The sequence below is a fragment of the Anas acuta genome, chromosome 3 (genome assembly GCF_963932015.1).
Source record: "Anas acuta chromosome 3, bAnaAcu1.1, whole genome shotgun sequence".
In the NCBI taxonomy this organism is placed as follows: Eukaryota; Metazoa; Chordata; class Aves; order Anseriformes; family Anatidae; genus Anas; species Anas acuta.
The window spans coordinates 45,589,181-45,612,784 of NC_088981.1; the positions used below are offsets into that span (position 1 = coordinate 45,589,181).

At 41.3% G+C, this 23,604-nt stretch overlaps 1 protein-coding gene across 1 annotated transcript in view; it reads left to right on the forward strand.

Moving 5' to 3' along the window:
* Positions 1-502: 502 nt before the first annotated feature.
* Positions 503-23,604, forward strand: part of PDE10A (phosphodiesterase 10A) — a 366,309-nt gene continuing 343,207 nt past the window's right edge. Inside the window, exon 1 of the mRNA XM_068676942.1 lies at positions 503-640. Coding sequence (XP_068533043.1) covers positions 550-640 — 91 coding nt within the window. The 5' untranslated portion in view covers positions 503-549. The remainder of the gene's footprint in view (positions 641-23,604) is intronic.

Here is a 23,604-nt window from a genome sequence, read left to right on the forward strand (position 1 = left end):
CTCATCCTCCCCACTCCCTCTCCCCCCCCCCCCCAATCCATTCAGCTTTTACCTTTTTTTTTCCCCCTTCTTTCCCCTTGTCTTTTTTTAACCAGGAGGAATCCCAACAGGGGAAAATAATATCAATAAGCTCCCTCCTTCCTCCCTCCCCCCCCATTTATATATATATATTTATATATATATATTAAAAAAAAAAAAAGCACCACCCGCTAACATTTGGAAAAACAACAGAGGACGGTTGCCTTTCCAATTTTCACTCACACACGCTCAGATGAATGAGCAAGGAAGGGGGGGACCTAAACAGCCCCTTTAGACGTGGGGCTGAATTGATGGGATTGTGATTTGTAGGATTTCTCCACTTAGTCCCTGCCTCCTACTTGCTCTCCAGCCACTCCAAAGTCTCTTCCCCTCTCTTTAAGCAGCGATTTCTTTCAATCTCTCTCTCTCTCCCTCCCCGTGTCTCTCTCTCACACTCTCCCTCTCTCTCCACACACACTCATCTCCCCGGAGAGAGAGAGAGGAGAAACTCAACTCCCAAACACCGACCAGATGTCGAAGAAACGCAAAGCCCTGGAGGGCGGCGGAGCCCGGCTCCCCCCCGAGGACCCCAGAGCCCGCTTTGGGGCCGGCGAGGAGCAAGGTAGGGCGGCGGAGGCCTGCAGGTGGCCGGGCGGTGGGCAGCCGGCAGCCCACCGCAGGAGCGCGTCGGCCCGGCCGGCCTCCCGCAGCCCACCGACAGCGGGGTGACTTGGGCGCGTAGGCCAGGCTGCTGCCACGATGGGCTCCACACAGCAGGGCTGGTCCCCTCGTGCCGACGGTGAACTTCTGCCAGGGGAAGGGTTAAGAGGGGCATGGGGATGGGGAGAGGGAAGGGGGCGAGAGTGGGGAGCTGAGGGGGGCTGCGGGTCCGCCGGGAGGTCTGGCTGCCTTCCCCGCTGCTGCTCGTCACTGGCGGTGGTGTAGCCACGCTGCCTCATTGATTTGTAGCTCGTGTAAATCTGCTTGCAGGCTGTGCTCAGCTTGGGCAGCCGGTGAGCTGGAGGCACCTGGTATAGGCGTTGTGGTTTTGCGTGGGTCCCGCTTCCTTCGGTGAGCCCCCATCCCTGGTGTGATTTCGGTTGCGTCATGTCGAGGCTTCCAGTGCTGCTCTTGCAGCGCACTTTGCATCCAGCTAAAGTTGGTTTTTCCCCAGCCTTGGTGCTTTGCTGTAATTTTCAAGCTCCAAGTATTTGTGGTGAAAGCTGCTCTGCACTTTTTTGACAAGATAATATCGATGTAGAGGCTGGGTGGTGTAAAATCAGCTATGCACACAAGTGTGAGGGAGGGCGTTCTGCAGCCGAATTTCTCGCTGCTCAGCCAGCCCAGTGGGTTCCCTTCCTTGTGTTTGTTTCGACTAAGTGGGCCCAGATGAACCAAGCTCAGCTACGGTGCTCTGGGGCTGGAGCTGTACTGCAGGGAAGAGACAAAAATACCAGTTGGATTCAGAGCAGTGTTTCAGGCTGTTGCAAATGGCTTTGGAGACCACGATGGGAGGTGGTGGGGGTGCGGTGGGTTCAGGTGGCCCCGCAACCCAGTCTCTTTGTCTGCTGGGATTCAGAAATACGCAGCTTCTGTCTGGGCAGGTGTAAGCCTGGGCAGAGAGCCGGCAGGGATGGAAGGAGTGTGTTCTCCAACATGGAGTCCGGGGGCCTTTTTGTGAAGGACGTGGAGGCTCGTCATGTCACGCATCGCCCAGATCATGAAATTCACTCACCACCATGGATGTTTTTGCTTTTTGCAATGAAATGTCTCCACTACAGTGACTGGTGTGCTCTTCTGGTTTTGTTAGGAAGGAGCACTCCTAGTGATTCACCATCTCTTTCAAAAGATATGGCTTTGGGTGGTTGTGGTTGTTTTTAAATTGCTTGGCTCTCCCACAAGAAAATAAGATTCATGTCCAGATTTTCTTATCATTTGTCTGCTTAAGACCAATCTTGACATTTGAGGGACATTTTCAGGCACTGTGAATTACTTTATTTGCATGACAGCATTCAATGTTTTTTGCAATGTGGAATTTTGCTGTTACTAACCTGGAAAATCTTACCTCTTTGTCAGCAATAGACGAGGTTAAACACAGGAAGGGCATTCAGCAGAGACCTGAAACTTGGCTATAGATTACGTGTAATTTTAATTTAAATGTATGCCATTAGTGGGTGTAGGAACACCTTACAAATTATTGTGATGCAGTGGTGTGTGTCTGGTTTTCCTTTTTTTTTTTCTTTTTTTTTCTTTTCTTTTTTTTTCTTTTTTTTTCCTTCCTTTGCTTTTTTTTTTTTTTTTTTTTTTTTTTTTTTTAACTCCACAATAGTATTTCCTATGACACTTCTGGTTATGTAACAAGAAACAGAAAACAAAATATAACTTTAAAATTGGATTTTTTTTTTCTTGATTTCAATGTGCACAAAGCAAATGAAATGGAAACCAAAGAAATATTTAATTAAGCATTGATGTGTATACAAAGAGAGAAAATAAGGTATCATTTTCCTTCTAAGTGGACACAAGGTATTTTGTAAATCAAACCGATTGAAAACCTGCGCTGTACGTAGGAAATCCGGGCTTGTGTAGTCCTTGACACAGCAAATGGTGAAATTGAAATTAAAATTTAGTTTTATTTCTGAGCTCAGATCTTATTTTTATGAACTTTTCCTCTGTTTGTTTTCTGCCTTGTGTTTCACAGGAAGGAATGTGGCTTGTTAATTACATTGTCTGTGGGTACGTAGCTGTAGAAACCATTAGGAGTGTGCCATGTATCACAATGCTGTGGTGAGCGTGTTTCTGTGTGAGCTGGTGGGTGTGAGGCTTTCTGCAGGCGTGAGATGCACAGGTGATTTTTTGGATTAATCTGAAGGATTTCAGAGCAAAGCACCGTGTCCCTGCAGAAGGCTTACTGCCCCTGTAGAGAAGCATGCTTGCTAGTTTGGAGGGAGCGTGTGCAGCCCTTGCCCAGAAGTATGGAAAAGCCATGTAACCGCCGGGCTTCAGCGTTAAAACGTGTGCGCTGGGAGCAGGGAGGCGGGGAAGGGGAAATGGGCATTAGTAAACGAAGGGAAGAAAAATAGAGAGCTCAGATTTCTGGAGGCTGCCAAATGCTGTGTTCCTGCAGAACTCGAACGCAGGAGCTCTGCTGTCCTCGGCTAACGAGGTGACTTCTCCCAGCGGCACAAGCGTGAGGGCGGGAGGGCCTGGGCCCCGGTCTGCCATCTTAAGCCTCCGTGTCGCCTGGTGAAGCGAGGGCACACGTCGCTAACAAGCCCATTGCTGCTTTGCTGAGGGTCTGCATTTCTGTTTTTAAATCGTGAGAGGGCGCGTATTCATTCTTAGCTGCTCCAGACTCTGTTGGGTTTGTGGCCAACTGAAGCGTGTGCTTGTGGAGTTTCATTCAGCTCTTGTTTATCCTCCGTTGGCAAAGCTGTGGGTGGACAGACTCTATGTAGGCCATGATATGGATCTTTTTTGAACTTCTCTGGTGTGATTTTGGTTTTACTCTTCTTCAAAGCATTCTGTGAAGGGCTCTGTAATCCATACCGTAACCTCGCCTGGTAAAGTAGGGTCTGACGCTATGGATGCCACATGTTTCAAGCCTCGCTGTTGTGGAGAGGAGGTAAGGGATGAGAGCCTTCAGCATCTCTCAGCTTCTCGACAGCGAGTGCCTGAACCCATGTGTCTGACCCACAGCACTTCATTGCATCACTACATTTAGTGGTGAGCTTCTAAGGCTCATACCTGGAGTTTGTAGAGACACAGTGGCATTTCCATAGAAAGCTCAGATTTTACATGGACTGATCCTCTCTCAGAGGTGCCCAATGACTGTGCATGGAGCCTAGGGCAACTGTACTCATTTACTTGTATCTACCTATTTTGCAGAAACTCTGGCAAAGCTGAGAGGGCCTCCCCAGATGTGGTCCTTCAGGGTGTTTGTGACACCTTGTTAGTGACACCCAGCATGGAGAAGGGGATATTCGTCTGTTGAAATGCAGCTCTCTGGCCTCTCTTTGTTGTCAGGAAGCAGAACATTTCCAGGGTGCTATTCATCTCTTCCCAAAGTGAAAGTCTACGTTTAGTCAGCAGAATCACATCTGAGAAGTGCTGTTTCTGCCAATTGAATACAAAAGTAGTCCAAACATCTAGCATAGATGTAGGCAATGGTATTTCAGCAGATGACTCCTTCCTTTTTGACCAGTTCTTTCTGGCTTCAGCGCCAGCCGATGGCAAAGATATTTTTCAATTGCATTTGAAGCAGAGGGCTTCCCTTCTGTGATAAGCCCATTGCTCAAAATAGTGGCAAGGGAAGAATCTTGTTTTCTGTGAATCCCTGTGTTCTACGAATGTGTTGAAAGCTAGCGTGGAAGATGCAAAAATGGAGGGTGTTGGTTTAAAAACAAACAAAATATGGACACTTCTCAGGACATGACATTGTGCTTAAATTATTCAGTAATGCTGCTCATCGTTATCCAGCAGTTTCTGGGTATAGAATACAGTATTCTGGACATTTTCTTGCAGAGATTTCTGATTATGGTGGATTTGATGGATCCAGGGGAGGAAGAAACTCTAAATCCTCATTGGGCTGTTCTTTCTTTTTTTTTTTTTGGATTGTGCATGAAGATAAATAAATGCATTTTTTCCTCCACCTCCCCTGTGGTCCAGTTTTTGAGGGTGCTGAATGGTTTCCATTGTCATAAATATGAGTGATAGTTGAGAGAGTTCTGCACTTTACAAAACTGTTTTCTAGAGAGGGAACTGTTGCAAAACACTTCCAGAGGCAAAGTTGAACTCCTAGAAACACCTCTGTCTAAGAGTGACTTTTAATACATGATTAATTTCTTTGAATTCAGTTCATTCAATCAGAATTGGCCACGTGCATAGATGTTAATCATGTGCATAAGGAAGTGCTTGCAGGATTTTGAGGGTCTCAGTTATTATTAAGGGTAGCCCTCTGGAGAATCATGTCTACGCAAAGGATACTTCCCTAGTAATTACTACAGGGAACAGTTAATACTGAACTAGTCTTTGACTAATACTAGATGATCTGTGCGAGTGCTTAATATTCACATTTGTCTTGAACACATTTGTCTGGTATGAAACTATTGATTATTATTAAATCTTAATTTGGGATCATCAGACATAGAAAATTGAGTTCTGACCTTTTTTTCAAAGCTTGCATCGATGTAATGGAAATCAGAGTTGAACCCAAAATTCTGCATTGGAATTCTGCCCCTAACCTCATACTCTGTCATCATCAGTTCAGTTTCAGTCTTTACTCCATTTGTGGTTTTATCCCATATGGGGCAATTGGTATTTGAGCTCTGCGTGCTCTCATTCTTCACATTTCTGTGATGCAGGTGGAAAAGCAAAGCAGTTCTTCCCTTGTGAGTGCTATTAGAGGCTTCAGTTTCTCTTGTACTTCCTCCTCTCCATCTTTGGTGTTCTGGTCATTCTTTTCTTTCCACTTAGCTTCTGATCCATGAAACAATCAAGCCCACCATACCTCTGTATCCCACTCTGGAAGATCTGCCTACTTGGAGTTAAGAAGTTTAACAAGAGAGGCTTATGCATTTGTGAGGGCATGGGTAAGAGAAGGGACCTATTGGGCAGATTTATTTATTTATTTATTGTGCCAATATTGTAATACAAAGGAAAACAAAAAGTGATAGTTTTGACTTTGTTCAGCAAAGTTTGTCACTGTGGGGGGGGGGGGGAACGGGGGATGGTAGGGGCACAGAAAAGTAACAACGGTTCTGTAAGGTGTTTTTTTAAAGGGGGGAAAAGACCATGCTTTCCAAGATGAATAGCTCAATGGTTACTGATTGTTTCTTGTGTTACATTTTGATTTTTTCATTACTTTGTCCTGCAACAGTCAAGGATTTGCCTTCCAGATGCTGTGGAAGGAAAGATTGGGTCTAACTTTTAGTTTCAGAGGATCAAATGCAAAATGCTGAAAGGGAAGACAGCTTCACCAACCCACTTCAAAGTATGTGGAGATGCAAACAGAATGGTGGAAAGATGTAAAGCTAAGGAAAACTCAGAATGCTTGGGAAGAGACAGAGCATGGACAAGGTACATATGCTGTAAAATAGCTTTGTAAGCACTACTGGGAAAAAAAGTATCTTCCTTAGGTTGTTGCTGACTTGCCTTCCCATCTACTGTCTCATAAAGGTTGTTGAGGAGCTCTTCTGTTCCCATTTGTTTCAGAAAGGTATGTTAGTGTGTGCTGAGGTACAAATTTATGAGCCTTGTTTGAAGTAAAATAAAAGGCTTACTCTTAAGCATTGTGCTGAGTTGGTGTTTCCATGCAGGACAGGGCATGTGCAGTACTGCATAGCACAGCTCGGTCTGGAGCTGCTGCTAGCAAGAAGTGAGGTCACTATCTATTTTTTAGGGGAAAAAAAGCTATCCTGACCAACGTCATGAGGCAGAGCCACAGGGACAGTGCTGATATTTTAAGTACTTGACATAGTCGCTTTGGTTGGAAAGCGTGACTTTGGATGAATTACGGACTTGCCCTAGAAATAAATTTATCTGAACATTTTAAAAATAGGGATGACTTTTTAATTATTTGTGGGCATTTGGATATTTCAGCTATGTTGCTCATGTAGCATGTATGGTAATGCTATAAAAATGCCTGGAGTGTCAGAAATTGAAGTTCCAGTGAAAAATAGCAGAGAGGTCTCCCGAGTGTATGAGTGACTTTTGAGAGTGGGACTTTGATTAAATAACCATTTCCCTGGAAAACCATCTCCTGGGTCTTTGTGATGGGACTCCAGTTATGGCTCCATGAAGCTGTAGGATAATTCTTGCCGTGATGATGCTGTAGCCCTGTTTCCATCTGGCTGCGAGCACAAGATGTTCATTAATCTGTTCCTCCTGTCCTGGCCACAGCCCTGAGACAGCAATGCTCCAGTCTACCAGTGAGCAGTGACTCAAGGCAGCAGCTGCTGTTGGATGCAGTCAGGTTGTAGAGTTGGCTGAGTCCACGCTTGCTTCTTGCTGTTTGTCTGCCCTAGTCAATGGAGAGGGAGCAACTGTGGAAAAGATCTCCCAGGGAGACATCCCACGGACTGTGCAGGGAGCCTGAGCGGCCTCAGGTGCTCCCTCGACTTGTAGTGGTGTTGCCTGGGCAAGAGAGACCCTCGCTGACACAGAGGGAAGGCTCTTGACTTAGAATACCTTCTAAAGCTAAAGGACAGCCATAAAGGTGGGAGGATCAAAATGAAATGAAATTGAAAACATGTGGCTAATCTTTCAGATGAAGCAAAGTAAAACGTTAGCAGTTTTTATTTGATTTTTGGTAGAGTGAAGATCTATATGAGTTTGCCTGCATTTCCCTGACCTTATGTTGTATTTTTTGTTTCTTGTCCTTAGTTATTCTTCTGTTATTAAAAAAAAAAAAAAAGAATAAATGAAGCAGCTTCCCTATTCCTGGTCAGCGAAGGAATGTGCGTCTACTACCCTTACTAGTAATGTATGAGAGGATCCGTGTCCGCCTTCACCTGACAGCACAGTATTGTCAGAGGGCTGCATTTTATGGCTTCATCACCAGCTTGCCATGGTCTTTGAACATATCACAGGCAGGTGCTTTTCTATAGGAAAGGAGGAGAGCTGCGCACACCCAGTGACATGAAATTGACGATTTATTTTTTAAAAGGCATTGTGTTAATAACATGCAAAAACAGAGGCTGTAATGATCGCTAATAAAGCACTAGTTTATTAATAAAGCTGCTTTGTGTATTCTCCCCATGGCCTTAAATTTTCTGTAGTATTTGGGCACAATCATGTTTTTGGGTTACTAGTGATAATGCAGAAACCTTGGCAACTCATTGAGCAACAGTTGTGGCTTATGCTGGAGGAGGAGAGGAGGGACACTGTCTGGGTTCGATGGGCTTGAATACATTAGGTTTGTGTGTTCATTGCGTCAGTCGCAGTGTGATGGCTAATAATGTTGACATTTAAGGTGTGCCCACACATTAGGCAATTGAGCTTGTCTTCCTAAGCTCATTCCTAGTATGTCTGCTAACATGTGGAGTAAGCAACTGTATTTCGTGTGTCAAGCCTTCCACACTGTGTTTTAGTCAAGTCAGCTGAGAGTCCATTAGTAATAGATTGATTCTTACGTTGTTTTCTGGGTAGTGTTGGGCCCCAACATAAGAGGAGAATTAAAAAATAAAAACAGTGCCATGAAGATCAGAGGTGGAGGAGTCATACATGACAGCAATATGAAATGATAATAATGATAAATAAATGAGAGAGAAAACAGAGATAACCCTCAGATTATACTGGGAAATCATTAAAAATGGTGAGTCTTCAAGGGAAAACTTACTTAACTTAGAGATTAAAGCTGAAATACCCACAAAGCTAAGATGTCAGTGCCTATGGAGATGGCAGCCTCTGCATGAGAATGGACTAAATGTCAGAAGTATGCTCTCTTCGAGAATAGACCTTTTTATAATCATTTTTACAAAAATTACTAAATCTGTATGTAGCTTTTATGTTAGCATAACCAAGTATTAGGAGTATCTATGTAAGGTAAGCAAATTGACTGTTCTGTTTGTGATCAGGTCAGCTTCCTTGACCATTCCCATGTGAAGTCCTGACTTACATTTTGCTTTTTAATCCTTTTTCACCTGCAGTGTCTTTCTGTTATATTTCCTTTAGCCTGATTACAGCCAAGATGGGCTTATGCTGCCTATAGTTATTGTTCAGGCTTTGCAGATCCACTCTGTATATTGTTAATCTCTTTCTAATGTTATGCTTAGTAACTACGGTTTGCAAATGAGTAAGAGTAGATGGTAGGTCTCCATTGTAACTGCCCATGCAAGTACTCCAGCTGTTTTGGGGAAGAAAATTTAATAACCTACAGGTGGTTTTAGCTCTGCGTGACATTGCCAGGAAGGAGACTGGGAGCACTCACACTTAGAGGCTGTTAACAGGCAGTTGAGTAAGTGGCATTTCTCCTGCTTTTCTGCTTTTATTTTCTATCTTCAGACAATATTTTATGTAAGGATGTGTGAGTACTCCCAGTCTCTTCCAAGGCCAAATCAAAAAAGGGCTCATCACAGTTTATCTGGGAAGTGGCAACTAACAGGTGAGCCTGCCCATAGAACACGAAGTGTCCTCGGCTGTGTGGATGGAGCTGTGGTCAGTTCTCGCTGCTCTGCCACTCTCCCTCATTTTAAGGTACGCTTGGCTTCTTGTGAAGTTCAGTAACTTCTTGAAAATGCAAAAAAAAAAAAAAAAAAATATACAGGGCAAACTTTGCATTGGATAAATCAAGGTCCTTGCCATTAGTATTTTGGGGATGTTGGTGGATTTTTTATTGTTGCTTTGTTTTGATTTGTTTATGGTATGTGAAGAACTGCAACACTTTCTTGCAATGGGACTTCTGAATCCAAATGACAGTGCTGTGGCTCAAACAGGGTTTTAAGGCCAATAATGGAAATTACCTGGGGTTTTGGTGATGGTACGTGAAATAGGCTGATTTCTAACATACAGATACCTTGTCTTCAGAAGGTCCTATTTAGACATTCAGCATTGTTGTACTACTAGTTCTTTGGCTTGCATGGCCTCTTAGTGCATGCTATGCTACTTTTTTTTTTTTTTTTTTTCCTCCAAACTGTATATGCGTGAATTAGCATGAGGAAGTCTGAAAGTGCTTGGGATTTCAGTGCAGTATCTAAGAACTGCATGCTGAGATTTAGGCAGAGTTGAAGATGCACGTGAGATGCAGGATTTGACTAGATGGGAAACCTACAGCTGGCACAGCAACAGTGGCAGTGTGCAGATGTAAAACTCACAGGAGGACAAATGACCTAGCCACACGCCTTCCTCTGCCACATCTCAGGGAAGAAACCCGCTGCTGTTTGTCTGCATAGGTAGATGGAAAACTACAGGTAGTCATCTTCTCTCTGCCCTGTACAATACGAAATCATGGTCTTGTCCAGTGGTAGCCAGTATTTATGAAGAAACCTCAATTACAGTGCAACTAATACTGCACATGAAGATTTGGCAGGGTTTTTATGAGGATGTGAAGCTGCTAAATCCAAGGAGGGGAAGAGATGATGCAGTTATACATATACAGATGTATTGTCTGGAATGCTTTTATCAGGTTTTGAAAGGCCAAAGCATCTATACGATTCTCTATCTCGGCCTTGGCATCAAATGATGTGGATGGCTTCGGGTATGCAGCTTCTTATAGGATGATCTTGGCAGGTTGCATTTATTCTGTATCAACAACCCAGCCTCGGGTGTCAGCATTCTGGAGATTTTGTGGTTGGACAAAGTGTTCCCACCTTCTCCTTGTATCACTTCCAGGTAAACAGAGATTAATTAGGAACTGGCTATGTCTGGCTGTTTTTTTAAAGGCAGATGTGCAACACTTTTAGCCTTTTTTAATCATTAAAGAATGATAGCAGTCATTTTTGGCTGGGAATCTGCAGAATAAGCACCGCTAATCCTAAAGCATTATGTATTTTTAATTTGGGATTATAATAGACTATGAAGGAGAGAGGAATAAAAATTGTAAAGCTCAACATGAAGGAATATTTAATATTTTTTTTTTTCAGGAAAGATTTTGGCAAAATCCCCTGGATCTGCACAGAACCTACAGATTTAAGATGTCTTTGCACAGCCAGAAGCTGAGATCATGGCTGTCTAACTACAGTTGGATATTTTCATATCTGCCAAGTTTAGCCTTAAATAAATAAATGAAAAAAGGTCATGCTTCATGCTTTGTACAAACTCTTGAAATGGTTCTCACTTAATATTCAGGGGGATAGTGACCTCCCTTTGAAGATACTGTCCTCCTGCTCAAAATCCTGCATGGAACCAGGAAAGTAGTTCTTTAAATGAAGCCACGAAATGTCTGAAGGTACTTTCTGGAATCCCTTAAAATGACCCCGGTTCAAGAAATGTGCCCTACTTACTGCCATGAGTGCAGTAAAGTCAGTCACTGGAAATCTATTAGTTGTGGGCAATTGCAAGCACGTTACCCAACATTAACCCACAAAAAGGAAAATTAACACAGTTAAGAGCAGTTCTTGCCAGAAAAAAAGATGAACAAATAGGAGCAGAAGCTGAGTGGGAAGCTTCTAGCAGCAGGAGGGGGGGACGGTAGAGATCATCTGTTCAGACGTGCTTTTTTACTTCTCTCCCCCTGCTACTCCCCAGGTATCTCTCTTTCTCTCTCTCTCTTTTTTTTTTAAAAAAAAAAAAAAAAAAAAAAAGACACAAATATACTCGATAGCTACTGTGAAATCCATAATAAGGATCAACTATCCAGGAGGCAGTTTTCAAGGACCACTGTGATGAAGGGGGATGTTATTAGAGTGAGGTCATGTCCAAAGACAGCCTCAGCTGATGGCAAGCTTGTACATGAACACTGAATAAGCACCTTGTCTTGCGTGGTCCCTGCTCCAAGGAGCCTGCAGTCTTGTAAATCTGACACACACGTACAGGGCTGGTTTCTTTAAAATGGCTCGTTTCAGCTTTTGTGTGGTGGTATTTCCTTCAAGTCATTGAGCTCTTCCTTCTATGTTTCCCTCTATTTATGCATCTCTTCTCTGTTTTGGTAATCCAGCAAGCCATTTTTATGCACAGTACTTTTCTTTGCCATGCAGAAATACTATGAAGTCCTGAGCAGACAACCAAGAAGGGACAGAAGGGAAGCAGCAAACGGGGCAGAGTGTGTTGTGATGGACCAGCAAAGTAGGCAGGGAGCACAGGCAAGAAAGTTCTATCTCCGTGCTCCTACCATCTCCCTTATGTGCCGTTTTCTGGTACTATTTCCATTTTCATCAGAAATGCCTGTCTCTGTGGTACTCAGCTGCATCTGTGCTTTGTGATAACGTTGCTGTTCAAACGGCGGGATGGAAAAGGATATGTAGGTGAGAGGAAAATATCTAAAGCCAAACACACTGAAGCGGGATTGGGCTCGAATGTTTTTCTTCAGAGCTTCTAAGTCAAAAAAGCTCAGAAAAAAGTCTTTTGCCATGTTTTATGTTCATAGTCATGGCAAACCACCTAATATCTTAGACAGCCTTTGGTGGCCTTTGATGTAATTGCCTCTGTTTGCAAACACACACATAGACTGTTCAGGTCTGTGTAGGTATGTCATAACTCAGCCTGAATGGTACTAGTTAGTTTATACAAACTAACATAGTTTAGTTATACTATGTTAGTTTGTATAAACTATGTGGGACATAGGTCTTGGTCCATCCTGGTATGGTAAGGTGGTCCTTTGAACTATATTGGCGTTTGAGGGTGACTGTTTCATTGACTTTAATAACCTGTCTCTTTTTACTAAAAGCAAAAGTCAGTTTATTTATTTATTTTTGAAAGTAGTTGTATTAAGCATACAGAACATCTTGTTTGATCATTATTTCTTCTTTTATTGCTTGAATGTACTCTTCTTTAAAATAAACTCAAAATGTTCATCTTTTATTCTGCTGTGAAAAGTCTCTCATAAAATAAAAAAAAGGGGGGGAGAGAAAAAAATCATTCAGTAATTGAAGCACCTCGTTGGGGTATTTAGAGAGACCTTGTGTTGATAGTGAGGGAGTACTGTTTTAGGGTGGTTGGGGCTGTTTGTTTGATGGCTGCTGCCCAGTAAATCTAGTAGAGGGGGAGAACAAATCCACATGGTGATGATTTACTGTATTTTTTTTAGCATCAAGCGGGGGAACTGACCACAGATAAGGGGCTTGGTTAAGTACTACTGAGGAGGACACAGGTAAGACTCTAGGAGTAGCACACATTTAATACAGAGGTTTTTTTTGTTTTTTTTTTTTGTTTGTTTGTTTGTTTTTTTAATATCTCTGTTTGGAGATCTCTGCTATTGGCTGTGGTGGTGGGTAAAATTTGTGTGTGTGTTTCAGTATGACTCTTGAAACACAAGTTTAAATTGCTTCCTCACAATAAAGACACAATATATGTTTCTAGACAGATTTATTGAGTATGGAAATCCTGGAAAGTTTCCAAACAGGGAATGCCGTGACTTCATTGCACCCTTCACCATATTTCTGGTGTTTGATCTTGGATCCTCCCTTTTTATTTTTTTTTGTCTCTAAAATGACTCTTCACATTCTGTGGCAGGACACTGGCTGTGCTTTCCTTCTCTCCGATTGCTTATGCCTAAATTAGGAAACCTAAATTAGTGCTGTGATAAAGTAGTACAATGTGGTGATTTTTCTTAACCATTTCTTCCATCCTTCAGATGTCTCTGGAGTACCACATGGTACACAAAGTTTGTTTTTAAATGAGTGCTGGGCTGGAATATAAAAATTCTGTAACTACTTGGATGTCACTTGGAGGAAAAATCATGTTAAGGACATCACTGGAAACTGCTGGCACAGCTCTATTTTTCAGTAACTTTCAGTATTCTTAACTTTTCACATTTTATTAGAAAATAATAAGGGACATTAAGTAACTTCTTATCTACTTCAGATACTTGCATAAAAGTGAATGCCATGCTGGTGTTGTTAGAAATGGTGTTCAATTGTACAGCTGTTGTACTGAGAGTTATTAGAGATGGATTCAGTCTGGAGCATGGCATTTGTAAAACTCCAGAAGTTAAAACTAAATCCTTGCATGTTTTTGTTGTTTGATAAAACAAAATGCCTACACATTTTTTATTTTTTTTTTTTTGTAATTAGCTTTTTGTTTCTTTTATTTACATGTCAGATTTTGTCTCAGAAATCTCTGCTTATTTTTATTTAAATGATGACCAGACATAGTGAGTCTTATGCTATCATGACCAGCCCCTCAGCTGAGGTCAGAAGCTATTAACTTCTTCAGCTGTTTCATCAGCTGGGTGAGATTGGTACCAGCAGATGTTCTCTCACAATTTGCTAAGCACTGAAGAGTACAAAGATAACCAGGCAGTGCTGAACTAAACTAAACTAAAATGTCTTTCTTGCTGGCTACAGGTTGTCATAATTACACTTATCTTTGCTCATCTTGTTTTCTCTTGTCTTTTCTCCTCTTTCTAAATCTAGCCCGATTTGCTCACAATTTGCTTTCTAGATGAATGACCACCATCTTGTCAGATTTGGGACTTGGTAAGAAGCAGGGTTAGGAACTGAAGAAGGAAGAAGAGATGACTTGTGATGTCATCTTTATCTAATTCTGCAAACCTAATTATTGTATCCACATAGTGGTGCATTGCATTTGGACATTTGTATTTTAAAATAACTTAAACTCAGGAGTTTTTCTATCAGGTAGCAGAAAATGAGAAGCACCTGCTCAAAAAAGTCATTTGAATTATCCAGGTGGAGCAGATGATGCTTAGTAAGAGTTGAAGGATGTTCTGAAAGGATGTTGGAAATGATTACAAGAGTGGAGTGAGTTTACATACGTATAGTAGTAAGATAGTTTATGATTTGCTGCACTTGTTAAGTCTTAGCTCTCTCTGTGAAGTGGCTGCTTTTGCCTTTATTTCTCTTATTTCAGAATTTGTCAGCTTGACTGATGGTATTGGTTAACTGCAAGACAGAACTCATCCAACTACCAGAACAGATACTTTGAGTAGTAGGTGTTTGTAGAAATATGCAATAATTTTATTTCTTACTTTTTTTTTTTTCTTCTTAAAGAAGATGATAAAGATGAAAAGGAGCCTCAGGGGCGACCTTATCGCTTTTTATAGGTACATTTCAAGGAGGCTGTAGTGAGATGGGAGTTGGTCTATTCTCCCACATGCCTGGTGACAGGATGAGGGGGAATGGGCTAAAGTTATGCCAGGGGAGGTTTAGGTTGGATATTAGGAAGAACTTCTTTACTGAGAGGGTTGTGAGGCATTGGAATAGGCTGCCCAGGGAAGTGGTGGAGTCATCATCCCTGGAGGTCTTTAAAAGACATTTAGATGTAGAGCTTAGGAATATGGTTTAGTTAGTGTAAGGTCAGAGGTTGGACTTGATGATCTTGAGGTCTCTTCTAACCTAGGCAATTCTGTGATTTCTGCTAGCCTACAAGAACTGATTTTAAGTTGGTAATTCATCATATATTGATATACAGCCTTGTTTTCCAAATCATGAGTCAAGTGCAATACTTTGAATTGGAGCATATGTAGTAATAGAATTTTACTTCTGAAATTACTGTTGTTCTTTTTGACATGGCACAGAATATAGCACATGATGTTAAGTCACATCTTTACGTAGTGACAGCCATCAGTTAGAGGTATTCCATTGGCCAGTACAATTGGGTTCTGTGTAACTGCACTAGAGCACCAGTTTGGTACTGCTTGGGAAAACAAGATTGGGATGAACGTTCATCCACCATTCATCCAAGGGTCTCACCCTTGCATGAGGTGGTGAGGGGCCTACCATGAATATTCTTGGTGTGCTGGTTAAGGTGATTGAGTTGGCTGTGGCATGAGATTCTAAGCAACTCTATGGGAAAAAATATTCATTTTGAATATGCTGTTTAATAACTGTTTGTTGAACATTTTATTTATTTTGTAGTAAACTTGCACAGCATTTGAATATTGTCACTGTTTTTGCATGGAAATTTCACATTTCAAACACCTTGTATGTGTTGTGAGAGTCCTTTCCCTGCAGAAGGCAAATTACTGGATTATCCTTATTGTGAGTGGGCTTCTTTCTTTAGCAGGAGTTGCAAACAGGCATGTTTTCTATTTTGGCAGTTTCATCTTCGTGTTATTCTGGAAGTCAGTCGTCATCCCCCCCCCCCTTTTTTTTTTTTTGCTTCCAGTAGTGGATCATTTATTTTATGGTAGCTCAAAGAGATGTTTTATATCATGGCTACTAACTTCTCTTGCTTCTTGCCTAAGTGACAGTTAGTATAAACAACCCCTTCCTCTGTGGAAAGTCCTCTGGATCACCATGAGATGAGAGAAAGGGAGATGTGGTGTTTTATTATTATTTTTAAGAATATGGCCATGTGGGGCATGCCTTCTGTTGTGTGTACTGGAACTATCTGCTGAAGAAGCACCATCGCTAATGGTAGTTCCCTTGAGACAAGATGGTCTCTTAAAGGTTTTTGTTCTTTCATGTTTTCAAGTGTAAGTAGATTGCGAAGAGGTAGGTTCTGCCTGCAGTTGTTGTCAGGACAGCATTGGAAAAGAGAAGATTAGATGCTTCTCAACTTATGTTATTTAGGCTTTTCTTGTATCCTAAGAAGAGACAAAATACAGTCTCTTCTGAGAAATGTTACTTGCCATTTCCTGGCAAGTTCACTGGATGTCCAAGTGGTTGGTAGGAGGTCCAGCTTTTCTGGTGTTCCAACACTATGGAATAATGCTCCTTTCATCTGTTGCTTACAGTCCTCATGGCATTTATTTCACCGAGAGTTTTAATAGTCCTTCTTACTTGCACAGGTTTTCTCCATGTGGTGTCTGTGCCCTAGTAGAAACTAGGTACAGTTAGGTGAGATGTGCTGCCTGGTGTGAATTATAAAAGAAATGTGATGTCGTGGAAAAAATATGATCCCCAATTTTACTGAGGTCAGGATGTCACAGAGCAGACATGTTTCTGTTTTCTGCCCTGGAGTCTGCTCATATCACTGCATATGTGTACTCATACCTCTTGCAATATGTATTGAAGACAGGTGGTCATTTCTAGGGGCTTTGCTTTCAACAAAGTCTGATATACAGAGGTCTCGTACACTTCTTCAGTATTGTCTTTCCCCAAAACTCCTTGTTTTGCAGAAATGTGTAAGGGTTGCGTGCTAGTCCTGCTGGAAAAGTATGGTTCATAGGCTGTTGAATGACAACTTCCCCTGTGGGTAGTTTTTCTTTTGTGTAAAATGTGTTTGTCTGAAGAGATCCCCAACTTTGGCACCATCTCCCAAAAGTGGAAAGTGGATTCCTTTCCCCCATCTTCTTGGGACCCCACACCCTTTGCTGTAAGTCACAGCCTTGGTAGATGCCATCATGCCAAGTGCTGTACCGATACAGGTCTCATAACAGTTCTTTCTTCAAAGAGTTTGCAAGGTGAAAACAAACAAACCCTGGCAATATTGTGAATGTTTAAGTAAAACGAGGTTCTGGATGGATGCAGGCCCCTCTTAAACTGTGCAGTTTGTTCCACCCTGTGCTAAGCAGAAACCCCATGGCTTAGTCCTGAGTTTGGAGACTTCTCAGTATTTGAGATGCTGAGGTTTGTGTCTCTGTTTATGCTTCTGTCCCCAGGTATGAATTTGCACCAGTTCTTCAGGACTAGCATAAGCTCCCATGTGGCAGTATCACCACCAGTATGATGAGCAGTATCTCCGGTACAAAGTGCAGATGTGAACTTCTGTTCTGCATCTGGGGAGAGAAAGAGAAGCCGTTTAAAGTGACATTTAAGCTGGAGAGGTCTTTCATAAACATCTTTGTGAGTAATAGCAACCTTCTGCACTGGCTGGGGGGGCTGTACTAGAGCTTTCCCTGAAATGCACAAAGTACTTAAGCCTGGGTTTTGATCCTATTCCTCCAACATACAGCATGCTGCCTTCGGCTGGACTTTTGAGGGCCCTGTCAACACAGAGGTCTTTCTCCTTAATTCAGTGTTTTGGCTGGTCTGTCTTTTACATTTCTGATCCAGAGCTTTTAGGCCTTTCTTACATTATTCTCTCCTTAGGCTGCATTTTGAAGTGCTTGCCCCAAATGTTAAAATTGTCCTTTCTTCCTTTTTTATCTATGAAATGAAAGTATATTCAGTTGAAGTTTTGAAGTTTAGGTCTTTTCTGTTCCTCATGTGATTACTAAATTTTTATTTTTTTTTATAGATTCTTTCTTTCTGCTCACTTACCCAAGCATCCAGTTAAAGAATAGGGTGAACTTATTTACTGAGAGGGAAAACTGTGGTGCCTACGGATCTCAGTGGCTAGCTTTTGGCATGTTGCATGCTACAAAGCATCTTTTGGTCCCTGCTCTGCTGTGCACAGCACTGGATTGATCGAGGCCTGACTGCTGGCAAGGGCAGTGGTATAGCTCCTTCCACACGGCATGTGGCGGTGAAAGGGAAAGAGAGTGGAAAACTGGTTAATGTTAGGTAGGGAGTAGCTGAAAGAATGGTCTGCTTGTGAGGAGTGCGTTGCTAGAAAGGCTGATTGGGGTGCCTGGGGCTGAGATGGGGCATATTTGGCTGGCTTGGGGTGGGAGATTAAATAGTGACAGATGGTTCACATGGTTTTCTAATGCAGGAGAAGGTATGAAGCACGTCTGTGTTCGTGAGAGAGAGCGCCAGAGCTCGGAGGATTGATTACGTGTGAGAAGCTTAACATGTGAGCACAGTGTTTGTGTGCAAGCATGCAGAGGCAAGAGTGTTTGTGTCAAAGGACGTGTGTGTGAGAACTTGTCTAGCTCTGTGTGCATGTGTGTGCAGAAGGGGGATTCTTATATTGTAGGAAGAGAGGACCAGAACATATTTGTGTAGGCTGGTAAGTTTTGTTGTGCTTTTTTTTTTTTTTTTTTGTTAAAAAAATAAAAATGTAACTTCCCTCACTGTAAAGCTATAAATGCCGCAAAGATGTATTTCCCTGCTGAAATGATCTTTCCTGAAAATATTGTAAGTTCTTGAAACATCATTATTTTTAATAAAGCATTCTGTCAGAAGACATAAAAGTTTCTCTTCTGATATTTTGAAGTACGATGAAGCCAAGTTTCGCAGTACATACCTAAGTCATAACATATAGAAGGCACTTAATTTGTGGACCATTACAACATGCTTTGGGTCATGTTATGGCCAAAGGCTGTGACTTAATTTACCCAACAAAAGTATTGTAGTCACATTGAAATGCACTTCCTGTACTCTTACTGGTTTTTATGGGCTATTTTTTTTTACAATAAGAAAACAGTCAAGTCTGTACATTTATTGTGCAATGATGAACAAGAATCTGATATTGCTGACAATCTGTCAGGAAATTTTGGTTCTATCCAGAGTTTTCCAGTCATGTTATAAGTATAGCAGCATGTGGTAGCATTTCACTTAGCTAGATTACTTGGACAATACTGGTACGCCATAAAAATAATTGTGGAACATGGTCTTGATGGTACCAAAGCTTTACAACTTCCTCACAGCAGTGTTGTTCAAGAAGGATACTTTAGAAAAGCAAAAGCAATTAAAGAACATTCAGACAAATTAAGAGTACAGAGTACATCTTGTCAAAATCAGTTTGATGTTATTCTCTCTTCGCTCTAGTCTTTCTTGTGTATTTTACCATCCTTTTCAGATCCGAGGCGTTCTTTCTCTTAATTCATGATCAGCACCTTAGACTCGTTCTGAGAAATATATGCAGTCTTCCAGTCCCTAACTTCTTCTAGGTATAATACAACATCTCTTCAGAGGTTTTTCTGCTTTTGTGTGTAGGGGGGGGGGGGGGGGGAGGGAGAGGGGGTGTTGTTTGTTTTTTTTAATTATAGGTCAGCCTTTGCATTTGCTCCTCTGTAATTCTAATTGACTAAAACAAAAAACCTATGAAAAATTAAAACTCCATCCTAAGATTCTAGTTGCAGAGATTAATCTAGGAGCAGTTGGTTGGGAGTAGGAAACTGAACATATTTTAAGGATGGCCTCACTTTGGCTCTTAGCATAGTGAACACATTGTAAACTTTTTTTATTCTAATACATATAAAAATAGTGTGCCAAGAACAGCCAGAGAGAGAGGTGTTGAGCATAAAGTTAGGCTATTCTTTTTTTAACTTATTAGATAGTCTGACACGTTACTGTTATGTGTTCTGCTGCAGTCATACTGCTCCCCCATCAGCTTTATCCTACTAAGCAGGGAAAACCATGCAGTGGGAAGCTTTCAAGCCAGAACTGGGTACTATGAGAAGTCACCTGGGGAATCCACAAACAGCACTGCCATTCCTGTCAGTGCCACAGCAGTGTCCTTGTGTGCTTCTGAGAGCAGTTGTCTCCCCAAAAAGTTGTAGTTGAGGCAGGGAGCCTTGACTCCTCAGGGACAAAAGAGTTGGTGTTGGACAGCTGATAGAACTGCAGTCTTGAGAAGTCTCAGATGCTCCCAAAGAATCATCAAGAAATTCCTCTGTGGGTAAACAGGATGATGGGGACAGTTCCTGACACCTGTCAGCAAAGGATTGATCTCTACTCCAGAGTGGAAAGATTGCTCCTGCCTGGTTTGAGTAAATATTCTCATTGTTCACATTTAGCAATTTTGATTGATACTAAACTCATGATGACCTCAGTGCAACTGCATGGGAATTAAGTTTCTTGAGTTGGTTTGCATTGGTGGGAGAGGGAGGGAGGAAAAGACAGATTAAAGACAAAATTGCTGCCTTTGGTGCTATTACATGGCAATGAGTTCCTGAAGATATTTCTTCCTTAAAAACTAAACCTTTACTAAAATATTTCTTCCTTTTGTTTTGTCCTATCACATCACGCTTGCATTGGGAACAAAATTGATTAGTTACGAGTGCTTGGTATTGCCAGGTTTGTTGGGGCATTCAGCACTCATTGCGCTATTTTCTTATAGATCTACCACAACACCCCACTGAAACTTCTGTCTCCAGAATCCTGTTTCTAAAAGGGGGATGGGAGATTCACTGCTGTCTTCTTTTCTCCCCCAAGCTTTAACCATTGCTTTCCCTCTCCCTTTTAGATTCATGTTGGCAGAGGCACAGCACCTTGCTTCTTGACAGAAGGTGCAGATGATCAGGGTTGGCAATTACAGATTCAATGGATTTATGTGAGTGGGTGGGTGCAGTGACTTATTTATTTATTTAGGGGGAGGGATGCATTTACTTATTTGTTTAAGTCTTAGATCAATGATTGGCTTCCTTTCTGTTTTAAGAATTAACTTACCGTAATGAACCCTTATCAAAGTCAGCAATAGGACCAAGCCCAAGTTTGGAACTTCCCTTTTGTGTTGAGTTTTATGTCACCACAGAAAGTAGCCCTATATGGACAAAAAAGCATTTATATACTAGTTGGAAGCATGTCAGTGTGGCACAATATCCATTTTAATTGCTGGAAACTGGAAGGATTGCTCAGATTACAACTGGTTTCCAAATTTATTATCTTCCATTTTTAACTGTGAAATGAAGGAAATTCATCTTGCTTATTGCTCTCGAAACTGACTTGGTGTTAACAAACTCTCTGGTAGTAACTGGCTTTTTTTAGCCTCCTCAGACTCAAGAGGTGCAACATCCAAAGCAAAAAGGAAGTGAATTTCTTTTTTTCATTTCTTTTATTTAACTCTGGTTGGTGCTGAGTCTGTGCTGGTATCTTAAACAAATCAACAAACAAAACTCGTTTGGAAGGCTAAATCAAACTGCTTTTTGTGAGAAGCAAAGGGGAAATGGTGTAAATTTATCAAAATGTTGATTGTCAACAATGTTTCTACAAGCCCACTGAATTTAGTGGACAACTCTTACTGACTTCTTCAGCGGACTTTGAATCAGACCCTGCGTGCTTGTTTTAAAATATTTGATGCGGCACATGTATATTGCAGAAAACACTGTTTAAATGTAGGAAGGGTGGAAGCAGCTGAAACGTGCTGTAATCCTCGCCAATTGTCTTGGGGAAAAAAAAAGAGGAATATCTAATGAAATATTACACTGTTCAACTGTACACATCCTGTTCCTATTAAAGCTTGCTTATAAACATTTCAGAACTATTTCATATAGCTTATGGAATTCATACCATTTTACATATACCAGTGCTACAACCTGTCTTCAGGGTTTTCGATTCCGCTGTGTCAGTTACTATGAAAAGGAGCTTTGTCAGGTGCTGGCTTCTGTTAGAAAATTCATAGCTTGTGGTAATCTGACTTGTTTTACTGTTAGAAAGTACATAAATTTCTATTTTGTAAGTTTTTAAGAGTGACTTTATAAAAACAGAAGTCTAGAGCTTTTATCCCTGTTGCTCTGGGATTCTGTGCTGCAGCATTATGCTCTTTTACATATCTGAACACAGGCCAAAATGCTGGAGTAGTTTCTGCAAAGTTTGGGTGGGGGGTTAGGGCCTAGGTCTGAAAATCACCAAAGCTTTTGCTGAATGGCTCAGTCTCTTCATTTTACTCTTGAGCCTTTGCCTTCTGTATGCATCCAGTGGTTTATTATTTATGTGTCAGTGGTGCTTAAAAGCTGCATTCATGAACTGAGATGTCAATATGCCTTTGGACTTCATACAGATTGAAAAGATTGGTTTTGACCTTGGTTTTGAAAATCTGGTGGTACTTTTCCTCTTTTTTTTTTTTTTTTTTTACTCAGAGTAATTTTTTATATTCTGAAATGCTTGCCTGAATTGCGGGTTGTCTTTCTGTCTGTGTGTTTTTTGATAAATGGCAGTTTTATTTACTTAACTGAGTATTGTTACCTATTTTTAATGTCTGTTAATTGAACTTTTCATCATTTTACCGTTCCAAACCTTGAGAAAACAAATGTTGGACTTTTTTTTTCTCCGCCCCCCCCCCTCCCCCCCTCCAATCAGGACTAGTAAAATTTGCTGAAGTGAAATGATGATGACTTTGTTAAGTTATAGTGCAAAATTGCCCCATTTAGAGAGCAAGTACTGGGATCTTGCTAACGTTTAACCACTAGAAGTTGTAAGGAAACCCTAAAGTGGGTTTTCTATTGATCTGTGAGATTACGGTGGAAAAAGTTTTGGATAGCTAAGCCAGGCAAAAGGAAATTTTATATAAGCCTCTTCTCTTTCTCTTTCATAATTATGGCTTTTTTTCCCCCCTTCTATTTGAGGGAAATGGGGACTTCTCATAACATAACATAATACGTGATGATTTTAACTGCAGTTACAATGAATCAATTAGAGCTTTCAAAACTTCAGTCATGCAAAGTAGGATGGCATTTCAGGGTAAGACAGAGAATATAATAAAGCACAAGAGCTGTCAGCACAAAGTACTAGAAACAATACAGGAAAAAATATTTTCCCAGAATACAGGATTAAATCTGACTGTCTGAACATGCTTGAGGATATTCACAAGACTACAACTCATTCAAAATTCTAAGAGCCTTCCCCTGTAGTTTTTGATTTGTCCTTGTTATAGGAAAAGCACGGGCAAACTCCTTTTAAAACCAGATGTGTTATGCACATTCTCACATAGGAAACAATATTTCATAGTTCCTTGCTCAAAAGAAACATAAGATCTGACAGTATTGGGTATGTGTCAATATAGAAGTCTAAATGCTCTAAAATAAAGCCCAGACTCTGAAATCTTTTTGTTCATACTGAGTAATTTCCTATTTTACAATTAGCCAACAGAACTCCTCTGGAGCAAAGACTGGTGCTTACTGAGAATAAACATGTGTGTCTTGGTCATTGTTAATTGTAAAAGAATAAAGTTTTCATATTTGCATAGCTGAAATGTTAAATGTTCCAAGGGTGAAAGAGCAGTCAACTGTAAAATCTTATTTTCGGTGGTTTTGTCATAGACTTCTATAGGATCTGCTTTGTCCTTAGTTGCTGTCGACCTTTTTGAACATTCTCTCCAACTGCAGTGTTCCATGGTTATGCTCTAATTTTGGGTCGTTCTTTGTGGCCAGGGAACTTCCTCTCCTCTGTGGGATGCACCAAACAGCTGGATGCTGGATATCCAATTAATGAAAGGGAAAATGGCTTTGGGAGAATCTCCTCTGGAACATGGAGAAGGGAACTTTTT